Source organism: Pseudomassariella vexata, assembly GCF_002105095.1.
Source record: "Pseudomassariella vexata strain CBS 129021 chromosome Unknown BCR38scaffold_1, whole genome shotgun sequence".
Lineage (NCBI taxonomy): Eukaryota > Fungi > Ascomycota > Sordariomycetes > Amphisphaeriales > Pseudomassariaceae > Pseudomassariella > Pseudomassariella vexata.
Window position 1 is genome coordinate 3,145,772 of NW_024467956.1, and position 24,068 is coordinate 3,169,839.

General features: G+C 50.0%; 7 protein-coding genes across 7 annotated transcripts; 4 read left to right on the forward strand and 3 right to left on the reverse strand.

Annotated features, from left to right (window-relative positions):
* Positions 1 to 731: 731 nt before the first annotated feature.
* BCR38DRAFT_404817 (uncharacterized protein) lies at positions 732 to 2,867 on the reverse strand (the record flags this gene model as incomplete). Its single annotated transcript, XM_040857886.1, has 1 exon — positions 732 to 2,867. The coding sequence occupies one exon, from the start codon at positions 2,865 to 2,867 to the stop codon at positions 732 to 734; it is 2,136 nt and encodes a 711-aa protein (XP_040721367.1).
* A 994-nt stretch (positions 2,868 to 3,861) lies between these two features.
* On the forward strand, positions 3,862 to 5,017 carry BCR38DRAFT_19989 (uncharacterized protein). The gene is made up of 3 exons (XM_040854089.1): positions 3,862 to 4,219; positions 4,285 to 4,473; positions 4,532 to 5,017. Exons 1-3 carry the CDS (start codon positions 4,075 to 4,077, stop codon positions 4,828 to 4,830), a joined length of 633 nt encoding a protein of 210 aa, XP_040721368.1. The 5' UTR covers positions 3,862 to 4,074; the 3' UTR covers positions 4,831 to 5,017.
* A 351-nt stretch (positions 5,018 to 5,368) lies between these two features.
* On the forward strand, positions 5,369 to 6,017 carry BCR38DRAFT_330097 (uncharacterized protein; the record flags this gene model as incomplete). The annotated part of the gene is made up of 3 exons (XM_040854929.1): positions 5,369 to 5,410; positions 5,461 to 5,633; positions 5,684 to 6,017. Coding segments are annotated over 3 exons (549 nt in total), but the record flags the coding sequence as incomplete, so codon positions are not given.
* Positions 6,018 to 7,980: 1,963 nt separating this feature from the next.
* BCR38DRAFT_329380 (ribosomal protein L22/L17) lies at positions 7,981 to 8,738 on the reverse strand (the record flags this gene model as incomplete). The annotated part of the gene is made up of 3 exons (XM_040854879.1): positions 7,981 to 8,136; positions 8,203 to 8,390; positions 8,504 to 8,738. 3 exons carry the CDS (start codon positions 8,736 to 8,738, stop codon positions 7,981 to 7,983), a joined length of 579 nt encoding a protein of 192 aa, XP_040721370.1.
* Positions 8,739 to 9,467: 729 nt separating this feature from the next.
* On the forward strand, positions 9,468 to 10,710 carry BCR38DRAFT_404820 (Fibrillarin-domain-containing protein; the record flags this gene model as incomplete). Its single annotated transcript, XM_040857887.1, has 4 exons — positions 9,468 to 9,570; positions 9,628 to 9,785; positions 9,955 to 10,597; positions 10,655 to 10,710. The coding sequence occupies 4 exons, from the start codon at positions 9,468 to 9,470 to the stop codon at positions 10,708 to 10,710; spliced, it is 960 nt and encodes a 319-aa protein (XP_040721371.1).
* A 632-nt stretch (positions 10,711 to 11,342) lies between these two features.
* Positions 11,343 to 12,596, reverse strand: BCR38DRAFT_470656 (uncharacterized protein; the record flags this gene model as incomplete). The annotated part of the gene is made up of 1 exon (XM_040862840.1): positions 11,343 to 12,596. One exon carries the CDS (start codon positions 12,594 to 12,596, stop codon positions 11,343 to 11,345), a length of 1,254 nt encoding a protein of 417 aa, XP_040721372.1.
* Positions 12,597 to 18,141: 5,545 nt separating this feature from the next.
* Positions 18,142 to 19,618, forward strand: BCR38DRAFT_480266 (uncharacterized protein; the record flags this gene model as incomplete). The annotated part of the gene is made up of 3 exons (XM_040863256.1): positions 18,142 to 18,425; positions 18,486 to 18,752; positions 18,805 to 19,618. 3 exons carry the CDS (start codon positions 18,142 to 18,144, stop codon positions 19,616 to 19,618), a joined length of 1,365 nt encoding a protein of 454 aa, XP_040721373.1.
* Positions 19,619 to 24,068: the final 4,450 nt, after the last annotated feature.

Below are 24,068 nucleotides of genomic sequence, written 5' to 3' on the forward strand. Positions count from 1 at the left end.
GTCAAGGATGGGGTACCCTAGATATAATGCAGAATTGTGCGCTGTGACTTTCGAAGCCTTAGTAGCGGTATGACATTCGTAGCCTCTAATTCGCTGGTAGTTACGGTGTTAGTGCAGTAAAGCTCGGCCCGCTGTGTGTAGCCATGAAAGACTTCGTCGTGGCCTTTTATTAGATACTAGACGTTGTCTTGAATCCACATAGGGTCTCAAAATAAGTGAACTATACCCGACCCCATTGTTGTGTTAATTTTTCGTTCTAGAACGGCAGACGCTGCCGACCGAGAGAATTCCATCGTCAGGAGACATCTCAACAGCGGGAAATGGAAAGCAGTTTTCAACATAGCATCGATAGCTTCTTCCAAATTCCTTATTATCTAGAATTGGCTGCGACAGATTCTAATTCCGTGATGTTTCTTGATTGTGTGTTTCTTTGTTTTCTGTGACTTTGTTATATCACCAAGAACGCCTCCTTAATCCCCATTCTCGACAATCATTTCTATCATCCCTTCTATATGTAGACACCTACTACCGGGGCTTCAAAAACTGCAGTCCTAATTGTACAAATCCCATCTAACAAAATCTTGAGAGTATTCGAGGCACTCAATGTGACAATGTGCTCTGACAATGCAATGGGTATCTTCCAAATCTCGGGTGCGTCGCGTTGAAGGTATCCAGAATTTATCCACATGAAACAAATGAAAACCCCAAAAGTCGGTCACCAATTAGTTTCATCAATCTGCAGACTGGCCAGCAGCGCGTTCCGTCATTCCTGATTCCGACTTCCGGACATCTTCATCGAGAAATACAGCCAAACTGCTGCGTTCCCCGTACTGCCCTTCAACGTGAGTGTCGTGCGCAGCCTCATCTCGTGCCCAAAAGTAAAGCACATCCATTTGCCATCGCTCTATGTTGAGGATTTTGAGGAAAGAGCGGAAGGTAGCTGACAGCGTTTCAGCTTCCATGGCAGACAGACGAAGTTTGTGCAATAGCCATCTGTTGATGTAATCCTGTTTGTTTTCCCATTCCACAACCGGTCCATCTTTAGAACGAAGTTCGGCAAGCGTTACCTGGGTACCGTGAGGAGGGCCCTTATCTTGTTGCAGAGCGTCTCTTGGATTGTCTCGTGACCCGTTTTGTGTCGGCGCAGGTTGAGCGATGTGCTCCTTTTGAGCTTCTCGAGGGGGAGTGACTGTAAGTAGGAACTGAATGCCACATTCCCTGCGAGCATCTTCAACGTACTTGGACTTGAGCGGCACATGTGCGGGAAGGGAGACTGCCATGCGCAGATATTGCTGTGCAGTTTGCGGAAATTGACCAAGCAAATGGATGGGGTTTGACAACAACACGGGAAAGCGCGGGTGAGCGAGCGTTTTTGGACCGGTGGCCCCTGAAAAGGTGTGCTCTGGGCCTATCTCTTCGAGGTCAACGTCGTCTTTGTATAAAGTATCGAAACCAGACCCCTGTCGATGAAAGTCTACAACCGGCAGATGCTTGGGCATAACGTCCTTCTCCCGACACTCAGTTTCCAAACTTTCTGCAGTCTGTGCCCAATGGTCAATTTGGCTTTGAGCTTTCCTTTGCAGTCCGTCGTGGTCGTCTAGGAAATCTTTGTCGTCAAGTGTCTGCTCGCAGACTTTCTTAGAGTCAAGAAGCCTTTTCTTCAACCTCAGACTCATCATGAATTCCCTGGCCAGCTGGAGTTCCCCCAGCGAGTCTTGTAGTTCCGCGTAAAGGGGATGTATGTCCTCAGGTCTGTCAGCTGGTATGCCTCGTAGCGATGTGCGGGATGACGGCCGCGATTCTGTATCGGAACCATCCACTTCAACCGAAGTTTCGCTATGGGCAACTGCAGTGAAGAATCTCCGCTCTTGGATCTCTAAATCGATTTCTCCCTCTTCAAGTTCATCTATCAACCCATCCAGGTGCATCTCTGCCTGTTGGCAATTAAGGCTAGCCTCTCTTGATGCCTTGCAGAGGCGATCTAGGTCGGGAGGGCGCTGAAGATTACTGAGGATGGCCATTTCCAAAGCTCTATAGGCTGTGTCCCTCTTCTGGCGGAGATCTAACAGCTTATCACGCTCGGTTTTGATTCGGTCAAATGTCTGCTTCACAGCATCGCGGGAATCTCTCATTCTGGTCCAGTGTTCTGTAATTCGACGGATCTCGAGTTGGCCCGCGTACTGGCTTGCATTGACGTCATCATCTTCGGTGCCATCCCACGAAGATTTCACATCGACGTTGCGTTCTGGGAAGCTACGAATACCTTCTTCTTCTTCGTCGTCCCTTTCCCCCGAACTTTCAGCGATTGAGCGATTCACCACAGGCCCGGGTTGCTCCGTTGATCTAGGTATGTCCGACCAGGCACTTTCTGGGAACGACGAAGTATCCCTGTTTTGAAGCCCGACACCAATTTTCGCATGGGTGCTCCGTTGTTGCGAGTGTAGTATACCCTGCAATTGAGCATGCTTGGTCGGAGATCCCGGTCTCGCCGTATTCTCGGCGCGATGTGGAGCTCTCAAGGCTACGAGCTTCTCGAAGTGTCGGCTCTGGGCTGAACTCGCAGATGGGAGAGCTGGGCTACGAGCAACTCGGATGTAAGCCTCTTCCGAGAATATGGACGACTCATCATCTGAGTATCGATTGTCCTTCTCGAAGAGTTTGGCCTCCTTCGGTGATGTTTGTCGCTCCGAGCCTTCAGTCATGATGGGCACCGGTTGCGATCGATTGATATTCGGGTTATCACGTTGGTTTTCATCGTATTGATTCGTGTCTTGGAGGATCTCGAGGTCAGCAAACCCCACCGCATCCTGCTTTTCTAATGGAAATAACAGTGGCAGTACGGCCGGCGTGGTCACAACAGCAGCCATACAATGCCTGGTCTTGGCAACACGTATAGGTGAAAAGCAATCGGGCTTGATGTCTTGGTGCGTTATGAATCCTCGTCGGATCAAGGGTAATTGACGAGGCTACTCGTTTGTGGTCTCTCCCAAAAAAAAAGAAAATGACACCAGAAAAGACGCGCCAGCTGGTCGCAGTGTGTTTGTCATTCATTGTCCAGCATTCGGGGCAGGTGCGATACAGGGTATGCAGCCGCGCTGCACTTGCCACATCAATTTCCCCATCGTGCAGTCTCCAACCGACCGTCCAAGCCCAAGTACTCCAGGTATCAATACTCGCAGAGCCTCAGTTCATTCTGTTTCACAAGGCAAAGAATTTACTGGGGTCTGAATATGGCATACACCTGACAGCGTTAAGGACCAATCGCTAGACCACAAGCGACTTGGGCAGCAATATGGACCCAGGTGCAGCAGGACATCATTCCTCCATATGGCTATCCGCTCTCTCCACACGACAGGCAGGTCAAGCACTTTGTTGCGAAGGGAGTGGGACATCCAAATTCCATAAGACACACGCCCATCCCAAAGCCCACTATGACTCGACGGCGGATCTCCCATGCTAATTTTATTCCGATTGGAGTGTTGCAATCCCGCCCATGCGCCGCTTAACAGCTTCACTTATTTGATCTACTGACAGGCACTTGGTGGGTCGCTGGTGACCGGTACCGCCAGTAGGGGTTTTCCCATCGTCCTCATCCGTCTGGATGATTGCCGCCACCTCTAAATCCCTAACGCGTCTTCGTCTTGCCATACAGAGATAGAGACACACACACACGCTCGAATATCCCCATTATCCTCGTGCACTGTGGGCGTCTTTTCCCATATATGAACAAGCCAATGATCTTTCGCCTTTTACGTCACGCGCATCAAATCGAACCCCGCCAACCAACGACCAACCCAGGACTTATATCCCAAATATCTTGCACGCAACCCGCCGATGTAGCGGCAGCTTTGGGTCGTGTTGCTCGGTCCTTCTCCCATGAGAAGCCGAGATACAGCTACGTGGATAACATCCGGCGGAGAAGAGCCTCGTAGCTCCTGGGCCAGCCCAAGGTTGAAAAGGCAAGACCCGGACCCCATCCCGAGTTGACTTGATAAGTTCTTTGTGAAGACAGCTGATCGTCTTCATCTGCAAAACTGGTATCAACGGGAGGATGCACCACTCCAGGATGTCAAAATGCAGAAACAATCACATAAACATAAGTCTTCGAGGCGGGATAGACCACCGCGATCAGCAAACGACACAACAGAAACTGCTTGGTCCCTTTCCCAATGGCATCCGGAGCACAATCAGTTTTACAGGTCGAGATACAAGGGAAGTGGTACGTCCCTGGTTAAACTGAAGACTATCCATGTTCCGCCAATCACACTAACAGTTGATCTTAAGGCGAAGTAGAATACGAGTGGCTCGGTTCTGAGCTTCCGCCCACCACTGAGTCTGCCCCTCGGACAAATATCAATGTTGATAGTCTTGCCCAGGGCATGACGAACTTGGATGTGAATCAAAACGTTGGGTACGGCCAAGATCCATCCGGCGGTTACGCGGACCCTCACACAGCCGCAGAAGTTTCCGCAGGTGAGCACCAGCTATTGTTCTCACAAACCCGGGCCACAGCTAAACTACTTTGCTCCAGATCTTGGGCTTTCAACTTCGCCCAGGTATACACATTCCATTCCGCAGGACCACCACACAAAACCCCATGCTCGGAAGGGCAATGGGAAGGAGTTTGCTTACGAAGGAACGACCGTTCCATCTCGGAAGGGAAAAGAGGTAGCTAACGAAGAACCAATTGCTGCGTCTCGGAAGGGGAAAGGAAGAAGCAGCCACTACGACGACCAAGCTGGGTTGCAACCTGCATTCTCTGCAGCTGGCCATACTTCGCAATGTAAACCCAAATTGAGCTTCAACACCTGCTTTTGCGATTGGACATAGCTGACTGACTTCTGAAGCACAATACTCGGGCTACCAAGTGGAGGAGGACACCGACGCAAATTACGAGAGAGAAATAGAGAGGGCTCAACGTGAAAGTCTAAGAACTGTTGACTCCTATGGACATGAGGGATCTTCCTCTTACGCCAAACCATCCACTTATGGTGCACTGTCATCTTATTCCTCGTCGACACCATACGGCACATCATACCAGCAGGCTGATGCATCCACATATGGCCTACCGTCATCGTATGCCTCATCGACATCATATGGCCAATCAGGGTATCCGCAGCATGGCCCAACCACCTACTCACATGACCACAGTATGTTGCTGGACTCTACGGCAATGACACAACTAATCACATTAAGTAGCTGAAACAACCGCAGCCGAGCCTGCTGGAGGCGCTCCAACCCCTCGTGTTCACTCACCAGTGCTCTTGACAACTGATCATATCGTTGGGACGGAGGGAGATCACGAGCACCTGGACCCCCGTGAGCATTTCCATCCCGCCCTGTATGTATTGCTAACTGACCATTTTCAGGGTACAAAGTAGAATTTTCCTACAAGTTCCAGCCTGGGGAGGTCAGTCGCTGCTCATCATCATCATATATGCCACTGACGAGACAACGCAGGTTTTCAAAATCCTCTGGGCCGAGCCTACTGGCACAAATACAACCTCTGTGTTCGACGAACCCCTCTCGGATATCCAAACTGCTCCTGGACAACAAGGCCCGCGGGGAAAGTTTTTCATTGGATTCCGTCGGTTTATCGTCGTTGCAACAGATGAGGGCCATAGCACTTGCGTGTAAGGCATTTCTTCGCTTGTTTATCCGTGGATTTACTGACTCAACGCAGTCCCATACTGACATACGAACGACGGGGCTGCAACAAGAAGGGAGTCAAAGCTAATAAGCATGGCATCATATGCAGTGTTGGACATCGACCAAAGCTTCTTAAAGGCGAGCCAAATATGGGTTACCCTCCGGTTTTAATGAAGATGAGCGCGGAGGGCGAGAAGCTCGCGAAAGAGTCTCGTGTTAATTACTCGAAGCTGGTCACCATCGAGCACAACGTCAAAGTCTTCTTTATCGGGACCATCGAGGGTAGGGATTTCGAAACCGTTCAATCCGCCGTCGACGAGTGCTGGCAAAGGAAGCTACACCATACATCCAGGAGGACCAGGAATTAAAGCATGCCCCTACCAGCTTGCAAAACGTTTTGCGCAGCGCATCGCGCGTCACCAGGCCGAAAGTGTCGGGTGTCCGAAATTTACGTTACTCTCAGTGTCTCTTGCCCGAACTTGCTTACGACCCAGGCCCTCAATTCCTTTTACTACGTTCATCAATCCCCTTATTTGAGAAACAACATTATTTCTTTCGAAATTTTTTTTTACTTTTCGGTGGGATGCTTCGCGCTCACTAATCAGACGCGGAAGTGCCCAGATCACACGCATTTGGACCTGACGCCTGACGGAAAATTGACTACAGAATGCTCGGGTACACAGGACCGGATAGTTGGTCTCGCACAACAACTGGCGCAGAACGAACGCTGACATTATGATGATTTCCGTTGCCTGCCTGGCCTCACGATTAACGACAGGATTCATGTTACTTCACCATGATTATGATTTGGAACGATTTATGTATTGTCTTGGCTAGCTATTCCTAGCGCTATTATATAGTTCTCTTTCGTATTTGAGCAACATCTAGGCCCACATTTACAATGCTATCCACCTATTTGTCAACCGTTCTCACTGTGTGTGATGTCAACTTGTCCAAAACTGTAACATCGTAGGATCTACTACTTCTTGTTATCATAACCCGAAGTTCTGCGGCATAGGATTTCGGGAATGTGTATCTTTGAAATACGCCAAACTCAATCCATTACCGTGTTGTGTACTTCGCTAGGATCAAAATTGTAGATTCTCTAGGGTTCAAAACAAAGAATTTTCCCTATTCAATTCATGTCGTCATGAACATAGGTGTCACCGACGTAGCGTATCACAGGCACGGCATTGTGAATAACTAGCTCAAAATCCAAAAATGTGCGAGAGATATCGAACTCAACACAACCGAAGTGAAACGATTAGTTAATATCATTCGAGGTACACAATCTATGTCTTTGGCGAATGAAGCCATGTCGTAAGCGTACACATACATCACAGTTCATGACAAAGCGCAGAAGGCAGCCGACCTCTAAGTGGCTTGGCGGGTGTTCAACCAAACTAGCGACATGTTTGCATACGATGTGTATACAACTGCTAATACTACGTATGTATTGTCTTCAACTTGTGTGAATCGAGAGAGTAAGCGTGGAGAGTAGTCACCCGGGTGGCGCATGTTAGATCTACCATGTCTTCACCTTCACACTGTACAGATACAGTCGGTATTATGGTTTGTACATTCGGTTTTCCTTCGGTTCTTTTTGGAAAAAAACACATTATTTTGATGGAGTTCGCACACATACTGTTAAACCCTGTATGTATTTACTGCGGCCGCCTTCTAGCGGCAAAACTATGTAAGGGTAGCAAATTATACGTAGAGGTACACGTAGGCTGTAAATAAATATACTGTTAGGCTAATGTAAGTAAAGGTAGCCGCGTTCAACTTCCGGGATGTGTTTTTTCCATAAAATAAACGAGTTGAAACCGATTTTGCAAAACCACAGCAGCATATAAGCTGGTATGCGGCACAAGACCCTCGCTCCTGCTTTGTGTATGTTATGTAGGCAGGCCATGCTTGCTGTTCGAAAGTCTCGAGAGCCAGTGTCAATTGATCAACCTGGCCCCAATAATGGCCATTATCTCACCTTTACTAATATCGAGCCCCGTGGAACTGGCAAATTGCAGAACGAAGGCCCCCATAATGAGTTGCATGGTCTTATATATGTGTATAACATCGGCAACCAATGCAAGGCCAACCTTGCAGTTCGTCCTAACGTATTATTCATAATCACATGGCGTACCGAGACGCTGCCTTCTCCATCTTGGCTCAGAAATTTTGTATTGGTGAATTCATCAGTTTCCATTCGCAAAGTGCATGCCTGACCCTGTCCCATGCTTTACGAAATGACCGCCTTGACACCAAGCCAGAGAAGCAATACATTCCCCACTGACTTTCATTCATCTAAATGACCGATTCGCTCCTTCCACTTTACGCAGCAGTGATGGCCTTGCGGCGGGCGGCGCCACGTTGTCTTGAGCTCAAGTGTGCGTCACGGCCAGCAACATCCTCGGACTTCTGTACGACCTCCTCGCCCTCGGTCAAAATCAATTCGATGTGGCAGGGGTTCGACATGTACGGGTTAATCTAAATTCAGTGTTAGCATACCCAGCGTCTTCTTGTGATCGCCACATAAGATGGCGGATAACATACACGACCGTGGGCACGGTAAGTTCGGCGGCGCTGCTTGGGGGCCTGGTTGACCTGGATGTGCTTGATGATCAAGTTGCTGGTATCGAGACCCTTGGCATCGGCATTGGACTCGGCATTCTTGAGGAGACCGAGCAGGAACTCGGCTGACTTTACGGGCCATCGAGCACGGGAGACACCGAACTGCTTGCCTGTTGCGGATAATTTTGTCAGCACTTCTGTTGGCCATGACAAAATTTCCCCATGAGTCCCGAAATAGCCCCTATAACTTGGTTCCTAAAGAATTCCAACAGAATCGTCGTACCTTGGGCGGTGCGTCCAGTGCTTCCGGCGTAGCGACGCATGGGGACAGCCTCGGTCTTGGTCTGGACATTCTCGAGGAACTTGACGGCGCGAACCAACTTCCAGCCGTTGATGGCCTGGGCGGTCTCGCGGGTGTTCTTGAAGGAAACACGAAGGTAGGCACCGCGGGCGCGAGCCGACTTCGCGGGCGCAATCTCAGTGGCGGCGTATCGAACCTGAAGGCCAGAGTCAGTCATCCCGGTCCCAGTATTTCGCTATCACCAACTTTCGGGCTGGGTTGAGCATTGTTCCAGGAGCCAAAGCCGGAATCAGACACGCAGAAAATTCCCAATCCAGCCAGAAATTGAGTCGCCCGATCGAAAGTCACATACCATCTTGGTTGAGTGTTGTGGAGATGGGTTCGAGGTGGTCGTCAAAATGCTGCTCTCTGGGTGAAGTCAATCAGTGCCCGTCGCTCGAATTGTGAACTTTTCGCGCCCCGGACGCTAGCGCACTCGTGGCCCACGGAAAGCGGGCTCGCTTATTTTTCCGGACTCTACTAGGGCACAGCAGCCCTACAAAGTCGAAAACTCACCAATTTAACGCTCAATATGGGCTACTGCAACGAGGTGAAATGCGAGGTGAAATGCAGTTGCAATTAATTGTCCTGTAGGTAATTGATTGAGGTGGATTTTGTACTTTTTCCAGTCGCCAATTTGCATCGCAATTGCATCAATCCGACCAAGTTAGTGAGGTGGCATCTGATTGGCTGCTCATTCCCCCACCTTTACTAGACCGGAAAAACCAGACGCCGACAAAAGTTGCAGCTTCCAAAAAATTTCTGTCTGAGAGCTTCAAGAGTTTTGCTGCGCTCAAGCTCAGGGAAACTGCACAACTTACCAATTGCCTCGCCAAAACAGCACTTGTGGCACCCTTGATGTGCAAATAAGCATATCTTATACAGAAAAATCTTTACCAACCATAAAATGGGCTTTGCACCAAGAGGTCGAGGCGGTCCCCCCCGCGGCGGCAGCCGTGGTGGCTTCGGTGATCGCGGAGGACGTGGTGGTTCGCGAGGAGGAGCGCGAGGTTGGTCTATTGTTGCATCATCTCTAATCCCCTGAATGCTAATTGTGATTCCCCCAGGTGGTTTCGGTGGAGGTCGCGGTGCACCTCGAGGAGGTGGTCGTGGAGCACCCCGCGGTCGCGGCGGACCCCCAGGGCGTGGTGGACGTGGTGCTCCCAGGGGAGGAGGTGGTGCTCGCGGTGGTGCAAAGGCCATCGTCGAGCCTCATCGTCATGAGGTTAGTGACCAACATTTACCAGCATGGAAACCTCAAACATATGAAGCTGGGCGCAGCTTAGTCCCCAGCCGAGCTCTGTCTGAGGGCCCGAAGCTTTCCAGATATGCCTTTACTCTGAACTTGCCTCAGAAATCTGCAAAAAAGCATTGACTGACTTGAAGATGAATAGGGCGTCTTCGTTTCGCGTGGAAAGGAGGACCATCTGCTGACTCGTTCGAGCGCGCCTGGCATCGAAGTATACGGCGAGAAGAGAATCACAGTTGACAACTCTGAGAAGGGCGAGGACGGCGCGCCAGTGACGACAAAGGTTGAATACCGAGTATGGAACCCTTTCCGAAGCAAGTTGGCAGCTGGTATCATCGGTGGTATCGACAACATCTACATGGGACCTGGCAAGAAGGTCCTGTACCTCGGGGCTGCGTCTGGTACCTCCGTCTCTCACGTCGCTGATATTGTCGGCTCTACCGGAAACGTTTACGCAGTCGAGTTCTCCCACCGTTCTGGTCGTGATCTGGTCAACATGGCCCAAAACCGAACAAACGTTATTCCTATCGTCGAGGATGCCCGTCACCCCATGAGATACCGCATGCTTGTACCCATGGTTGACTGCATATTTGCCGACGTGGCACAACCTGATCAAGCCCGTATCGTCGCCTTGAACGCACACATGTTCTTGAAGATTGGTGGTGGAGTGGTCATCTCCATCAAGGCCAACTGTATTGATAGCACAGCCGCCCCTGAGGCAGTATTTGCGCAGGAGGTACAGAAGTTGAGGGCAGAGCGCATCAAGCCGCAAGAGCAGTTGACTCTGGGTAATTTCCCCCTATTCCTTTACTAAAGCGGTCACCAAAACTAACGCACTTATTTAGAACCCTTCGAGCGTGATCATTGTATCGTCATTGGACAGTACCAAGAGGCAAAGTAGACATCGGCTCAATCTAGGGGAAGACAACTGCATTACGCAGAGTTTCTGTCTTCGATGTGTGACTAGATGTCTTGGTTGTTGGATGGCGGTTCCATCAGGCACCGGCGAATTTGGCGTTAGGGACATTGAGGGACTCTGTTTTTACTGCTAAGTTTATTTGTGCATAATGACAATGAAAGGAGTTGATATGGCTGATACCAACCGCATTTCAGTATCAGCTCCAAACTATCTACATCATCACATGTTGATTTGAACCGTCCAACGCCGTGTGGAACATTATGTCTTTCCTGTAAAATTCCTCCAGACCGAGGCCTACCTGCTCCTCGACCAATTCCCGTGATAAAGTCAAGTTAGATTTATCCTTAAAAGTCAGACTTGGATGTCATGACTTGAAGTCTTCAAGCCTCTGGGTGTCTCATCAGTCAGCGAAGCATAGTTGATCTTCTGAGGTAGGTCTTGCCAAATAGAACTGTGGAACTCGCCGCACACCCGCCGTACTCTCCACGGCGTATCAATTGTCCTGCAGGTAGAAAAGCCACGCCGAGAGGAGAATTGAGTAAAAAATCCACCAAGCCGTTTGTTGCTTCATAACTCGGGGTTCTCAGTCTCGATGGTTGTCAGCATTCGTACGCTCATCCGTGGGGGAGTTTGCCACCTGCCTGGTTCTCCATCATTCGCGGCTCCATCGGTATCTCGCGCCGCCCAGCATCCGCTTCTAACTCCACCTCCGCCTTCGCCCGTCCTGCTAGGGTATACGATAACACGGGCACGCTTGACCCGGTGTATGTGGTGGGATTACACCCGCTTGTGTAGCTGGTGAGTACACCACATCCTCCTCCCGCGCGTATCCACGCACTAGAGTTGGAACCCGCCTGTCCCTGTCCGTCTTGTCCATCAAAGCTGCCGTCAGCCCAAGACTGAAACTGAGTTTGAGTCTGCTGCTGCGAAGGCGAGCCCCACTCACTCCCCGCCTCACTCTTTCCCAAATCCAGCCCGTACTCTCTAAGCCTATCCCTCTCCCGATCCACAACCAGCACCAGCGTAATCGGCTCAGGCTGCCAATCCATCTCGTCCTCAGCAATACCAAATGGCACCCCCACGTCGTTGCTCCACTGCACCAAGCCGCTCCAGATGCTCTGCAGAGTGCGAAAGATGTCGTCGCGGGACTTGAGATTGGTTTTGCGGATCTGCCGGCAGTCTTTGCAGTTTCGGTTTAGGGGAGCTGATGAGGGCAGGGAAAGGGGGTCCATGGTGGTGGTGTTGTTGTTGTTGTGGAAATAGGGGTAGCTTTGCTCTGTGGGGCTGAGGTCGTCGGATTCGAAGCCCGAGTCGGACGTATTTTCAGCTAGATGGTGATGGTGCTGCTGGTGGTGGTTGGTGACATCCCCGGCTATGTTGTGACTGAGGTTGTGGTGGTTGCTGGGATGGTAACGTTGACCCTGTCCGCCACCACGGCCTCGGTGAGTTCGCTGGTTTCGTGGAGAGTTGTTGGGGTTATTACTATTCTTGTTGCCGAACCGGACTGGTGGCCCTTGGCTGTGATGTGGGCTGTCGCGGGAGTTATTATTGCTGTTGTTGCTGTTGCGCTGGGAGCCTCTGTGGATACCGTTGTTGCCTCGCGTGGCCGACACGTCACGCATTACTTGGTCGTTATCACGAGCTCTGGACCAAGGGAGGCCGTTGCGGCCTTTGGCGCCGGTTCTTTTATGGCCCATGACGATTCCAATTTTGCCTCCTCGATGTGGGAGGAAGAGGGTCTGGTCTGGTGTGCTCCGGTCTGGAGTTTTTGGCGAAGTGGTAGGTCCTGCTGAGTTGCGCCTGTGGTTGATCAGGCTGACTGTCCAGTTTGCTGGATGCTTGAAGGCAACGGGGCACGAGATGAGCATATATCAGATATTTGGGCGTCACATCGCAAAGGGAACCATGGAATTGTGAAAGTGCTTTATATTGCTTTAGTATTCACCGTGCGATGGGTGAAAGCAAGGTCTTATTTGATTGGCTGGTCTGAGAATCGCCTTGACTTGTGAAACTGTTTGAAGTGAGTATACGCTGGGAATAAAGACGACTACTAGGCAAACGGCCTGATGCGATGCTCTTGACGGAGCTCGGAGTTGTGCTTGTGTACAGCAACGGGAAACCTACTGAGCTTCTGGCAATGGGCTAGAAGGAATAGAAGGTAGTGCTTGTTCAAGAAGCAAGATCTAGAAGACTTCTGAAGGGGACAGCCTGGTTGTCTTATCGGAGGCTGAGAACAAAGGCTCTAACTGTTATGGGTTTGTCTTTAGTAATGATTAATTCCCACCATGTGTTCTAGGATGATCTCAAACCTCACCGACGGGATAACAACAAACTGACACAACGAACATTGTCTAATGCTCGGAAAATTTTATCAGAAGGTTCATAGTTGCTTTGTGTTCTGAGCAGCTCATTTATTTATCTTGGACTTAGAAACAACATATACAAGGAGCCTCATAATGGAGTGACCCAGAGTGTTTGGCATATTCCATAGCACAACACAGAGCAAGAAAATATGGCCCCCTGTAATTCCCAGATAGCTAGTATCAAAACAGTGTCATTTCAATTTCTCCGCTCTTCACCAGTGTCAATATTCCCTCGAGAGCCCTGAGAACTGGAGCACGAAGTTCGCAAGCCCAATTGGCTGATTTGGAGACTAGAATTCCAATAATGTCAGTGCCAGCCTGAGAATTCTGTAGCGACCTGAAAAGTATAAGGCTTTCTTGATGGATGTTGACAGACTTATGTTGAAACGACCAATAAAAGGGGTTCGTTGGAAACGGGCGACACAGGTGCAGCCGGTAAATGAGTAAGAGCTTGTCAAAAACACCAGATGCTCGATTGTAAGTCCGAACATTTGGATTTTGTGAAACGTAGACAGCGCTTCGACAGCTTGGAAGTGGATGGCTTTCACAGCCGCATTGACCATAGAGACGAGAGGGTTCCAGGAAACTTCAGCTGAGGCATTCCCGGAGCTTGACCTTGCCCTGATAAGTGCCTACAACGGTTGGAGTTTATCAGCGGTCGATGTACAACTTTTATATAGTGGGTTGGGCATGTTGATGAGGTGGCTGTTGCGGCTGAAAAATATTCCCTGCTTCGGACTGGCATGGTGTTGAAGTTGCCTACGTTGCGCTTTGCAATGTCCCCTTCACCTCTTTGTGAAGCAACAGGACTGGGACAATATGCAGAAAGATGCTCCAGTGATATACCCAACTTCAGTCCAGACTCTTGACTGCGACCCAGTTCGCTCGTGGTATATGCAGAACAATCTGATTTGAGAATGACTGAAGTCACTCCCACTCGGAACATTCGGTGAAGCTGTCAGACATTTTGAGTTTCTTGGCACGTAGAATTCTTTAAGCCTCATCCATGGATACCACACCACAAGTATGAGTGCTTCAAATAGGTAACCGCCAGCTCATTTTGATACAACGATCCCTCACGAGCTAACCCCTCTCGGTCAGCCAGCTCCGAAAAGAAGCAGGCACACCGCTCGGATCCGAGATGCGGCGCAACCAAGTCGAAGTCAGTGGCGATTGACAAGATGGCATCTTGTTCTCGGCATTGTTCTTAGATTGCGCGATCTGCGAGTTTGAATAGCCAGAAAATATAGCAGATGGTTCTGAAAATGCCCAAGTCTAAGCAAAGTGTAGGGTTGAGAAAGTATCAACGCAACGCCGTGTTTGTAACTGACATGAGGAGTTCTATTGGAAGTTCTAAAGAGCCAAATATATGAGCAAACAGCCCTAAAATGATAATCTTGGGCCTTTAATAGCCAATGTTAAGACTGACATGTATTCTCCCTTACCTGCTATGCCTTTGTGGGATGAGGGGTGGGTTTGGTAGGGGAGGGGAAACACTGCACCGTGAGTCCCGGGCCAGAACAAAGACGGCTTACAAATGGCGCGCTTAGGGCTCGATTACCGCCAACCAGATTGTCGAATGCTTTGTACGACGTCGGTTAGCTGTGTTCCTTGAACAGTCCGACATTTAATGGCGGGCTTCCGATCCTGCTGGATTCTGAAGACGGCCCCGAACCAACAATTGCAGCGCAACATGGCATGGCCACTGTAAGCGAGTACGGGAAGATTCGGCTAGTGCTGGCACGTCATGACCGTCTACTCGCCAATGTTGTCATCACTCTCCAGTTACTTCGGGTCCGTTCTCGGCAATTATGATGAAAGGTATATCCAGCCTCGCAGTGCCATGTCATACCTCTCCCCACGTTTCAGATGAGCTGGTGCGAGGCCTGGAAAGGATGATCCTCACGGCAATTCTCTCTGAGAATCCTTGATGTGACGTAGGTCTATAGTATTGACCAATTCCACCCAATAATGCGACGTACCCTCCGAAATTGCGTCTGGCGAGCCGCACATGCCGAAGTCTGACGTCGATGTAAACAAGGCGGTGGACGTTGAATTAAGCGGCTGTATTATATATACCGGCCAAGTCGGTAGCGAAGAGTCTCCTCTGCAGGGTAACAACAGAGCACGGACACGTACCTATCACGCATCTGCAAGTGCAAGGGGTTTTGACCTCTGGCATATCTGAACTAAGTGTGCTGAGTCGATCAACGACGACATAAGCAGACAAGCGTGGGGTTTGACAACAAAGTGTAAAATGGGGACGTTTTCCGAGACCAGTCTGCGTTGTCATCAGTACCCGATTGAGGTCCGGGTGGTACGCCAGTACGATATGGTTGTTTGGCTAGAGTGCTTGGACGGCTAGAAAGCGTAGTTTTGATAACAGGGACGAGTCTGGTAATGTGGTCCCTGAATCCTTACAGTGGGGGCAGCGGCTCTCGACTTCCAAGGCCCTGGGATTTGACGGCTGCAAGACTCCGGAACTGGATGACTAGAATCTGATTGGCAGCCAGAGACGAGACTCCACGCAGTATCCGATGAAGTTGGTATCGTCTGTTCATGGACCAAAGGCGAAGGAACTAAGAATGATGAATGTGCACCTCGCATTTCTCGGTGCAGACATCGTTTCAGACTGCCAGTTAGTATGTTGAGCAGACTTTGGGATGCCAATCGAAAGATCTTATCCCCTGCTGATTGCATCGTTCTCGCACAGTAAAGGCAAGGTGTGTTGTGATAAGCCATGGGTGTCAGAACTAAGAAACTAAGAGTTCCTATTGTGGTATACAGCGTGTATATTGTGGACGCCGCAGGCGTTATGTTTCAATAATGTGGCAACTAGAAACGAATTTGGCAATCTGACCAGTCGGCACATGGAGCAAGCAGGTGGTCAAAAGTCCCGAGGATGCAAGCGAGCCGCTGATCCAACAAGGGACCCTATCAAGCCGGACTGGAACGAACTGCATTGCGAGAATCAAGTCCAGCGAAGCGCCTTGGGTAAAAGCTGAAGTGGTTTCTATGGCAAAGCTGATTAGAAGGAAAGAACAATGTATGGGAAGATTTCAGGACTGAACGTTATTTTAAGATTGCAAATGAGACCCGCTTCCAAAACATGGTGAAGAAACAGCTCGAGCTGGTGGGCTGAATGAAGTCTGGAGAGTGGTGGGCACCAAGGCAAGCCAAGCTCGGGAGCTCCGCCCTTGCGACCCTGTGCGCCCTAATCCGGCGGTATTGGCTTAACGGGGTGCTCCCAGCTAGGTGCAGAATCGTCGTCATTTTGACATGTTGTGGTCGCTTACGTTGGCTTTAGAGTGCAGATATTGTCCTTCTGTCCTTCCCTAGCTGAGTCGATCGAGTCATCCTGCCGAAAACACCCAATGGTCATCAAACATCGTCGTTCACAAAATGACTGCTTACAACGAAGTAATCCTCACTGCTCCCCGGACCGTATCCGATCAACATAACAGGTGTAACTATGGCCAAAGAGCGGTCGACCTCAAACCTAGCTGGGTTCATCACGCACGTCAATGCACAGCACAAGTTGGCTACCTCCTAAGGCCTGGGAGGTCGTATCGGCTCTTCGAATCGTCTGGTGTGTTCCTCCGCCAGCAACCGTTATTGTGTGGCCATACCACCCACGGCTAGTTGCGGTGGCGCGTTGGGACGCTTAACAATGAAAGCTTCAAAACATTTCATTTTTAACAGATCCAATCACACAAGCTCCTGGTCGGTCGTTTTGGCAGCTTGACGGCTTGAGAAGAGAACGATAGAGAATCCATGTCAAAGTTTGGTAGTACAGCCATCTTACCCGTCTCAACGGTTCAGCAAGCTGCCTATTCCCCGATGGCTGTCACGTATGCCGCGCAACAGAGCAATTTTCTTCGTCTTGGCAGGTTCTACTCACATCTCGCCCCAAGCCCATTGTTTTAAACCATTGCTACAAATGCAATGCGAAGGACGTCACTGTCTGGACACGACCCCTACAGATAATTGCTTGTCGATGCATGCAGGCTTCACCAAGAGGACCAGGCTTGAGGTCAAGACTTGGGATGCCAATGTTGTCCTTCCTGTTCGTCCACCTTGATGCCTGTTCAGACTGTGCGCTAAGTTCATCCCACGTTGTGTCCCTAGCATCCAACTAGGGGTTAGAGTACACTACTTCACCATTAGCCAAGAGGTACTCCTTCATAAACCAGCCAGAAGCATTCTAGACTGGGCTTTGCAACCCTGCTTATTATGTTCTATTTTATGCCATGGGACACCCGCATTGGCACCCGCCAGCCAATCCTTGGGTCTAAATGCCCCTGCTGTTGGCCATGCTTCGGTACGCAGTGCTGGCACGGGCTATTTTCTGCATTTTGCCATCTGATCGGCTCGAGTGGACATGTCGCACGGCGAATATCTCTTGTCCCTCCCTCGAAGGCTTGCATGCTTCGCAAACCTCTAAACCTCTGCCAGATCTCCGCCGGTTCGTTGATTACACGGCATGGCACCCCCGCCAGAAGCTGCATAGGATCCCTCTGATTCCAATGTTCGAGACAACGTTTACGTCTCTCTTCTTCTTGTACATCTTCATCCTGGGCTTCACACCAACCCTGTGCTCTCTTGCCTTTTTGCCATGCTAACCTTTTCACGACCAACATATCATAGAGCCTAATTTAAGAGTATTTCAAGATCCACACCACCCCCTCACATCATAAACCCTCGACGCAGCCATTACTATGAACACCAGCCTGTGTGGTTTTGTTGGGATTAGCGACCTATATTTGGAGGACCTCTCTCTGGTCAACACTCGTCACCGGCATCAACATCTCGGTTACTGATCTCCCTACCTATCCACGAACGTCCTTGGCAGACTACGCCATCGATTCAAGGTCAACTCTTCATACACTGTTGGCAGAACACAACGCGCAGTGTGGGATATTTCTGGGGGCTATTGTTGATCATTGGGACATGCCAAGCGGACCCTGTGATATCATCTTCTGCAATCCAAATTCCACCTACTCGGATTTATATTCAACCACACTACATCACTGAAGTTGGACATACCAAAATGGCAACAAACGACAAAAACGCCCCAGTGGATCCCTTGAGGGCTGGGCAGCTCTTAGCAATCAGTGTCATCGAGCGCGTAGGCTCGGTCTTCTCATTGTTAGGATGTCTCTTCATCATTGTTACCTTTTCCTTCTCCAGGGCTTTCCACAAACCTATCAACCGTCTGGTATTCTATGCCTCCTTCGGGAACATGATGACCAACGTGGGAACACTCATGGCTAGAGAATATATTGGCAACGTCGACTCAATCGGATGTCAACTCCAGGGGTTTCTGATTCAGATGTGAGGCATGCTTAAAGCCCTGCGCTTGTATATACAGCTTTGCTTACTTCTTTAAAATAGGTTTTTGCCGGCTGATGCTTTTTGGACGTTGGCCATGGCCGTCAATGTGTACTTGACCTTCTACTTCAAGTTCGACGCTCAGCGCCTCCGCAAAGTGGAGATTTGGTACTTCTTACTTTGCTACGGAATACCATTCATTCCTGCTCTTACGTACATCTTCGTCAGTAACAAAGGCCAAGGACGCATGTACGGAGATGCGACGCTGTGGTGTTGGGTTAGTTCGACTTGGGACGTTTTCCGCATTGCTACTTTCTACGGACCTGTCTGGTGAGGAAAGTCCCTGATTGTCATGTTTGGTCAAGGCACTTACGAGAAGTAGGGTTGTGATTGTTCTCACTTTCTTCATCTATCTCCGTGCCGGTGGCGAAATCTACAAGAGACGAAAGCAGTTGCGAAATTTTAGCAGCACTACTCACGACCCCGAACCGTTGACAATGGACGACCCCTTTTCCACCAAGACGACAGAGGTGACGGTTACCACCGAAGATGCGACGACTATCGGCGAACAAGGGATCAATCTTGGCCCCATAGGTGGCAGTGGACCAGAGGCAGGCCCTGTGCAACAGCAGTACTCGGTGACCATCTCGTCAGATGCTCGCAACAAGCGCGAGTCACATAGCGATTTCTCCTTGCCGATACAGAGCAACGTCATCAGCCAGGTCCCACCCACTAGGCACGGCAGAGCTCAGAAACGACGAGCCAACTTCGAAGCTAACAATGCTGCTTGGAGTTACACCAAGTGCGCCATCCTCTTCTTCACGGCTATCCTCGTCACATGGATTCCGTCTTCAGCCAACCGCGTGTACAGTGTTATTAATGCAGGGGCTGTCTCGGTGCCTCTCGAGTTTATGAGCGCCATCGTCCTGCCACTACAGGGTTTCTGGAACGCGGTCATCTACGTCGTCACATCATGGAAAGCTTGCAAGATGTTCTTCACCGATATTGGCGACCGCACGAGCTACCGCCACAGTAATTCGAGGTACACGGCGGATTTTACCGACAAGAGGCATACAGCGTTCAAAATGCCTAGCCGCATCCCTAACAAAAATTACGAAAGTGAATCGATGACCGAGCTCGCGAATGACACGCGGCCGAATTCAAACGAGGACCGAAGCAGGCCGCCGGGCGTCTGACCAAATTGCGGGATTGCCCGGGCACTTTTGATGCTCAGGGCAAACTCGATTTCCTTTTCTTCTTTGTATTATATCCCCACGCATGTATTCATACAAACTACTGCTGTATTACGCGTATTTAGAGGGAGCACAGTCTGAAGGCATTTATGCAAAAGCGCTGTACAAACTATCCTATATACCCGATGTGCTTCATCGTTGTCACGCCAAGTAGCAAAAAGCGTGAAATGGATTTTGAGTCATACATATTGCTCTTTCAGTTGTTGTGACTATCGGACCGATGTGCCTGGCGAAATTCGCAAGTTGCTAAAAGCGAGCAGAAGCGGCACGCATGGCTTGGGACAGCTGCCTCAAAACTTTCCAGCCGAGAACGCCTACCGCTTCCTCGGGCCCGGCCACATGACACAACGGCGAAGAAAAGAAAACCCCCGAAATTACAGCAGCTCGAGACCTTTGTTGGACTGTGCCATGTGGCGCGGAAACAACAACAACAACAACAACAACGATCATCTAATCAACTGCGGGAAATCCGGAAATAGCAGTTCGAGTTTATGTTGAATGCACTCAGAGCAACATGGTAATATCGGTCCCAACACCGTTCATTTAAGCCTCAATTGGGCCTGCATCTGTGCGAGAGATTCTCTCCAGATTCATGCAACCCACGCCGCATGCGTTTTCATGTAGAGTAACTCCTATCCGGAGATTTCTAGTCGCAAGTCCTACTTGACTGTCTATGTGAGATCGTACTTCTCGCATCGCAGGACGCCGGTTGGTTTGCACGGGTTATGGGCGGAAGTCGTGCGTTCCCCTCCTTTTCACCCTCTACACAACATGCACATATGCACAGAACTTCACACTACATGAGCAAGAGGTCTGATGACTGGATGACGAGTCCCTTCGGACGCGGTGGATGGTGGTGTGGTGCTGTAGGTGGGGTTACCCGCTGCAATCCGGGTGATTAGCCGTCGGCCCCACGTCTGCAGTCTTCCAGACACTCATGTTAGACTTGGCCTGTGGGCTTCGGCGGGCGCTTTCTCTTTCTTTCTTTCTCTCCATCAGTTGCATTTCAGGAACTGCTGACGGTGGTCGATGAGTGGCGCAATGCCCCCTTCCGCAGCGTTCACACCGAGATGCAGGTTAACTAGCATCAAAACGGCAGCCACCCTATCTGTCACTGTACCGCTTAGAGGCCGTTCTGTGGCGCATTGGCCAATAGGAGAGCTGTATCAAAGTGCAGACTGGACGGACAAGCAACCCTCGTCCAGCTTCGTTCACGGCTGTTCCCAGCTCACTGGGACGGAAACAATGACATGTGGGGAGAACAAAGGGTGAGAACCTCCCCCCCCTGCTTTTCTGTTGTTTCGCGTGGGTGCCCTGTAAGGTCAGAGTGAGCTAATTGATTCTGATATGGTGGTTTTATGTAAGTAAAAGAATTTGGCGAGCAAGGAGTTGCATAAGGTACTCATCAGGTATTCAGCTTTTACGACGTAGAAACTGCTGCAAATTTCTCACCAGATGAGGAAGGTGCTCGACCCAGTCATTTCCGGGCTCCAAGAGAGACGCCTCCTGATATTTGGCCGGCTGGAGGTTTGGACCAGGATACGTATCCCTTGCCCGTGGTTTACTAGATATAGCAGGGCGATGATGCACGACAACACAACTCACCGGTGGTCCTCGAGGAAAAGCAAGGGGTCAACTTTCATCATTTCGAGGCATATACTTACTCAAGCTGCTGAAAACCATATGGATACTCAACTATACGCCGTGATATCCATGGTGCTCAACCAGGGTCTTTGGGAACCAAAGTGCGATTTGCATAAGGTTTGATATTGCGAATGCTCTCAGCCAGAGCTGCCGATCGGAAGCATTCGTAGCGAAGCGTGTTACCGGGAAGCAATTTGCAGTTTCTTAGGTACAGCCCTTGCGGCGTACGTCGGGATGCTGAGCTTGAGGCGTGCTAGTACTGTAGATTGGCTGATCTGGATATCCCACGATGTCACGTCTTGGGGAACTCCTTTGTTAGTGGACCCTCTTCCCCGCACCGCAAGACAGAGTTCAGAGAGGGTCTCACGGAACTGAGGTGGTAGTCGCCTCACCAACCATAAATCCTCCTATCATGCTTCTGCCAGCTCATTGAGTTCGCCAAACAAAAATATGAATAGCTTGGACGCCAACGATGCAATCGCTTCACCGAGTCATCGTTGCATTGCAGATGTCAGACCGTGGTGCCGAATTCAGTCAGCAACTATGGTGAGTTCGTCTGGAACTGCAGAACTGCTTTGCACATGCTATACAATCACCGAGCCTTCCGAATTATTGCTATATTACGGTTTGAACCCGACATGTCTGTGGACGACGTGCGAGTGGCTCCACCGTTCTTCCCCACAAGATAATGCTCGTGGGGGGATTGACAAGATTTGGTGTGATGGACCCATAATGCATAGAGCGACAGATGTGATGTGTGGTTCTATCGGGCCGTTGACGATGCCGACCTTTGAGCGAGTGTGGTAGCAAGTGAGAATTGTTGATCCAGGTATCTCGGTATGTGCATATCGGCAGGTAATACGTTCGCTCTTGGGGGGGGGGGGGTTGGGTGCATTTCCCGGCTCAACGGTAGCGTCTTCTTTCAGACGATCCCTGGTTCAGGGGTTGGATCGCAGTTGGAGGCTCTACCGTACAAGGTAACCCAATAGAAGTTGTCTGCCCAGATCGTCTGCTCCTCATTTCCGACTGGTGACCGTGATGAAATGACCGCCAGCATCAGTCGGGGTCAGATCTTTATGGTGGTTGGGATGGTGTGTACCCTTTCCAGCCGTCAGTAAGACGGTGTACTCGCGCAAATCGCTGTCTGGAGGGTTGCAATGAGACTGCTGCTCACCGCAGCCGCAACGGTGACCAACCATACCGCACAAAGAGCTGTCAGGTACCCGAAACACAACAACGCCGTCACAGCTTCGGTCGTGTTCCAATCCAATGGCTCTATCTGCAAAGTCTGTGTGCTGCAGAAGTCATGTGCTTCTAAAGTGAAAATTTGTCATTCTACCTTCTTCTACCTTCCTATCTTGGTCAGAGCTGCTGCTTTCAACGGCCCGTCCATATCTGCCCACTAAGTCGGCGTGCTTTGGATGAATTATGAGCGAGGTGCTTGAGCCGGAATAAATGCGCATATTCATAAGGAACACGATTAGCAGGTGTCCCATCCTTATGCGCTCCTTCCTGATGAATATACCTGGAGGTAGAAACGAGGCTCAATTCTCTTGGCCTCCTTTCTGCACAGCCGCCAATCTCACATAGGAATCATTAAACCCTAACTGCTGGCAGCTTGCAGTCGTTTGAAGTGCAGCACATTGTCTGAAGCTTAAGCCAGTAATGCGAACGCCGTCATTCGCTGAGGCAGTCTGATTGGGGGGCCTGCGAGCATGCAGCACATTTTGCTGTTATAGAGGGGGCCCCGACGCTCAGTAAGTACCTGCCCCTGGCCACTGAAGTATCTTCGTCGGCCGGGCACAGCAAGCCACTGAACGTTGTTTGGAGTCGATACTCGAAATAGGAACAACAACCGACTGGGCCGCTGGATTATCATGCCTAATGCCTGCTTTGGAAATTGACAAACCCATGCATCAAATTCTTTTTTTGCAGTGAAGTATACGCGCAGGCAGTCAATGCAATTAGACCTAGCAAGTAAGACCCTGCTTACCTAAGTTGCCAAGAATTGCTATGTTGCATATACCTTGCAACATTATCGTTATCAGGATGCGGGGGTGACATCGCGCAATGTGGGGAGGTGGGGGAGTGGGGATAAGTGCTTAACCCGCACCATAGTTCCATTACATGGGCTTTGAGATATTCAATCCTCTATTGATGACTCTGCGTAGATCCTGTCTTGATTGATCTATATCTCTGCACTTTTGTGTGTTATGTGTGTAGCTATTTTATCTACGAGGAAGGGTTTTGACCCCACGTGTGCAATTGCTGCTACACCGCCTTCGGCCTAGGGCATAACCGTGGCGCTCAATCCCGCAGGCTTGAGATGATATTTGCAAGATAGTGTTGGTAGTCATCTAGCCCTTGAAGGTACAGGAGACACTTCTAATAACTGTCGCAAGTTAGTTGCTTTGGGCGGAATGAACAGGGTTACTGTTTAGTCAAGAAGTCAAGTTAGGAACAAGAGGCATACCCTTCTCATGTGATGAATGACACTGGCAGCCACCGTAGGCCAATTTTTACGATTGCATTAGATAGGCAGCAAATCCCCTCTAACATTGGATGGTATTGATGACGGGAATTGAACTCTACTATTCAATCTAGCTTAGCTTATACTTCGAGTCTGGGCTGAGAATGACTGTGGTTCAGGACTAGTCAGTCAATTGCTATGAAAGTTGAACCATGTGCTGAGTATGTTATACTTATAAACTGGCCGCACGTAGAACAAGCCGCCGTCTGGCGACTAATG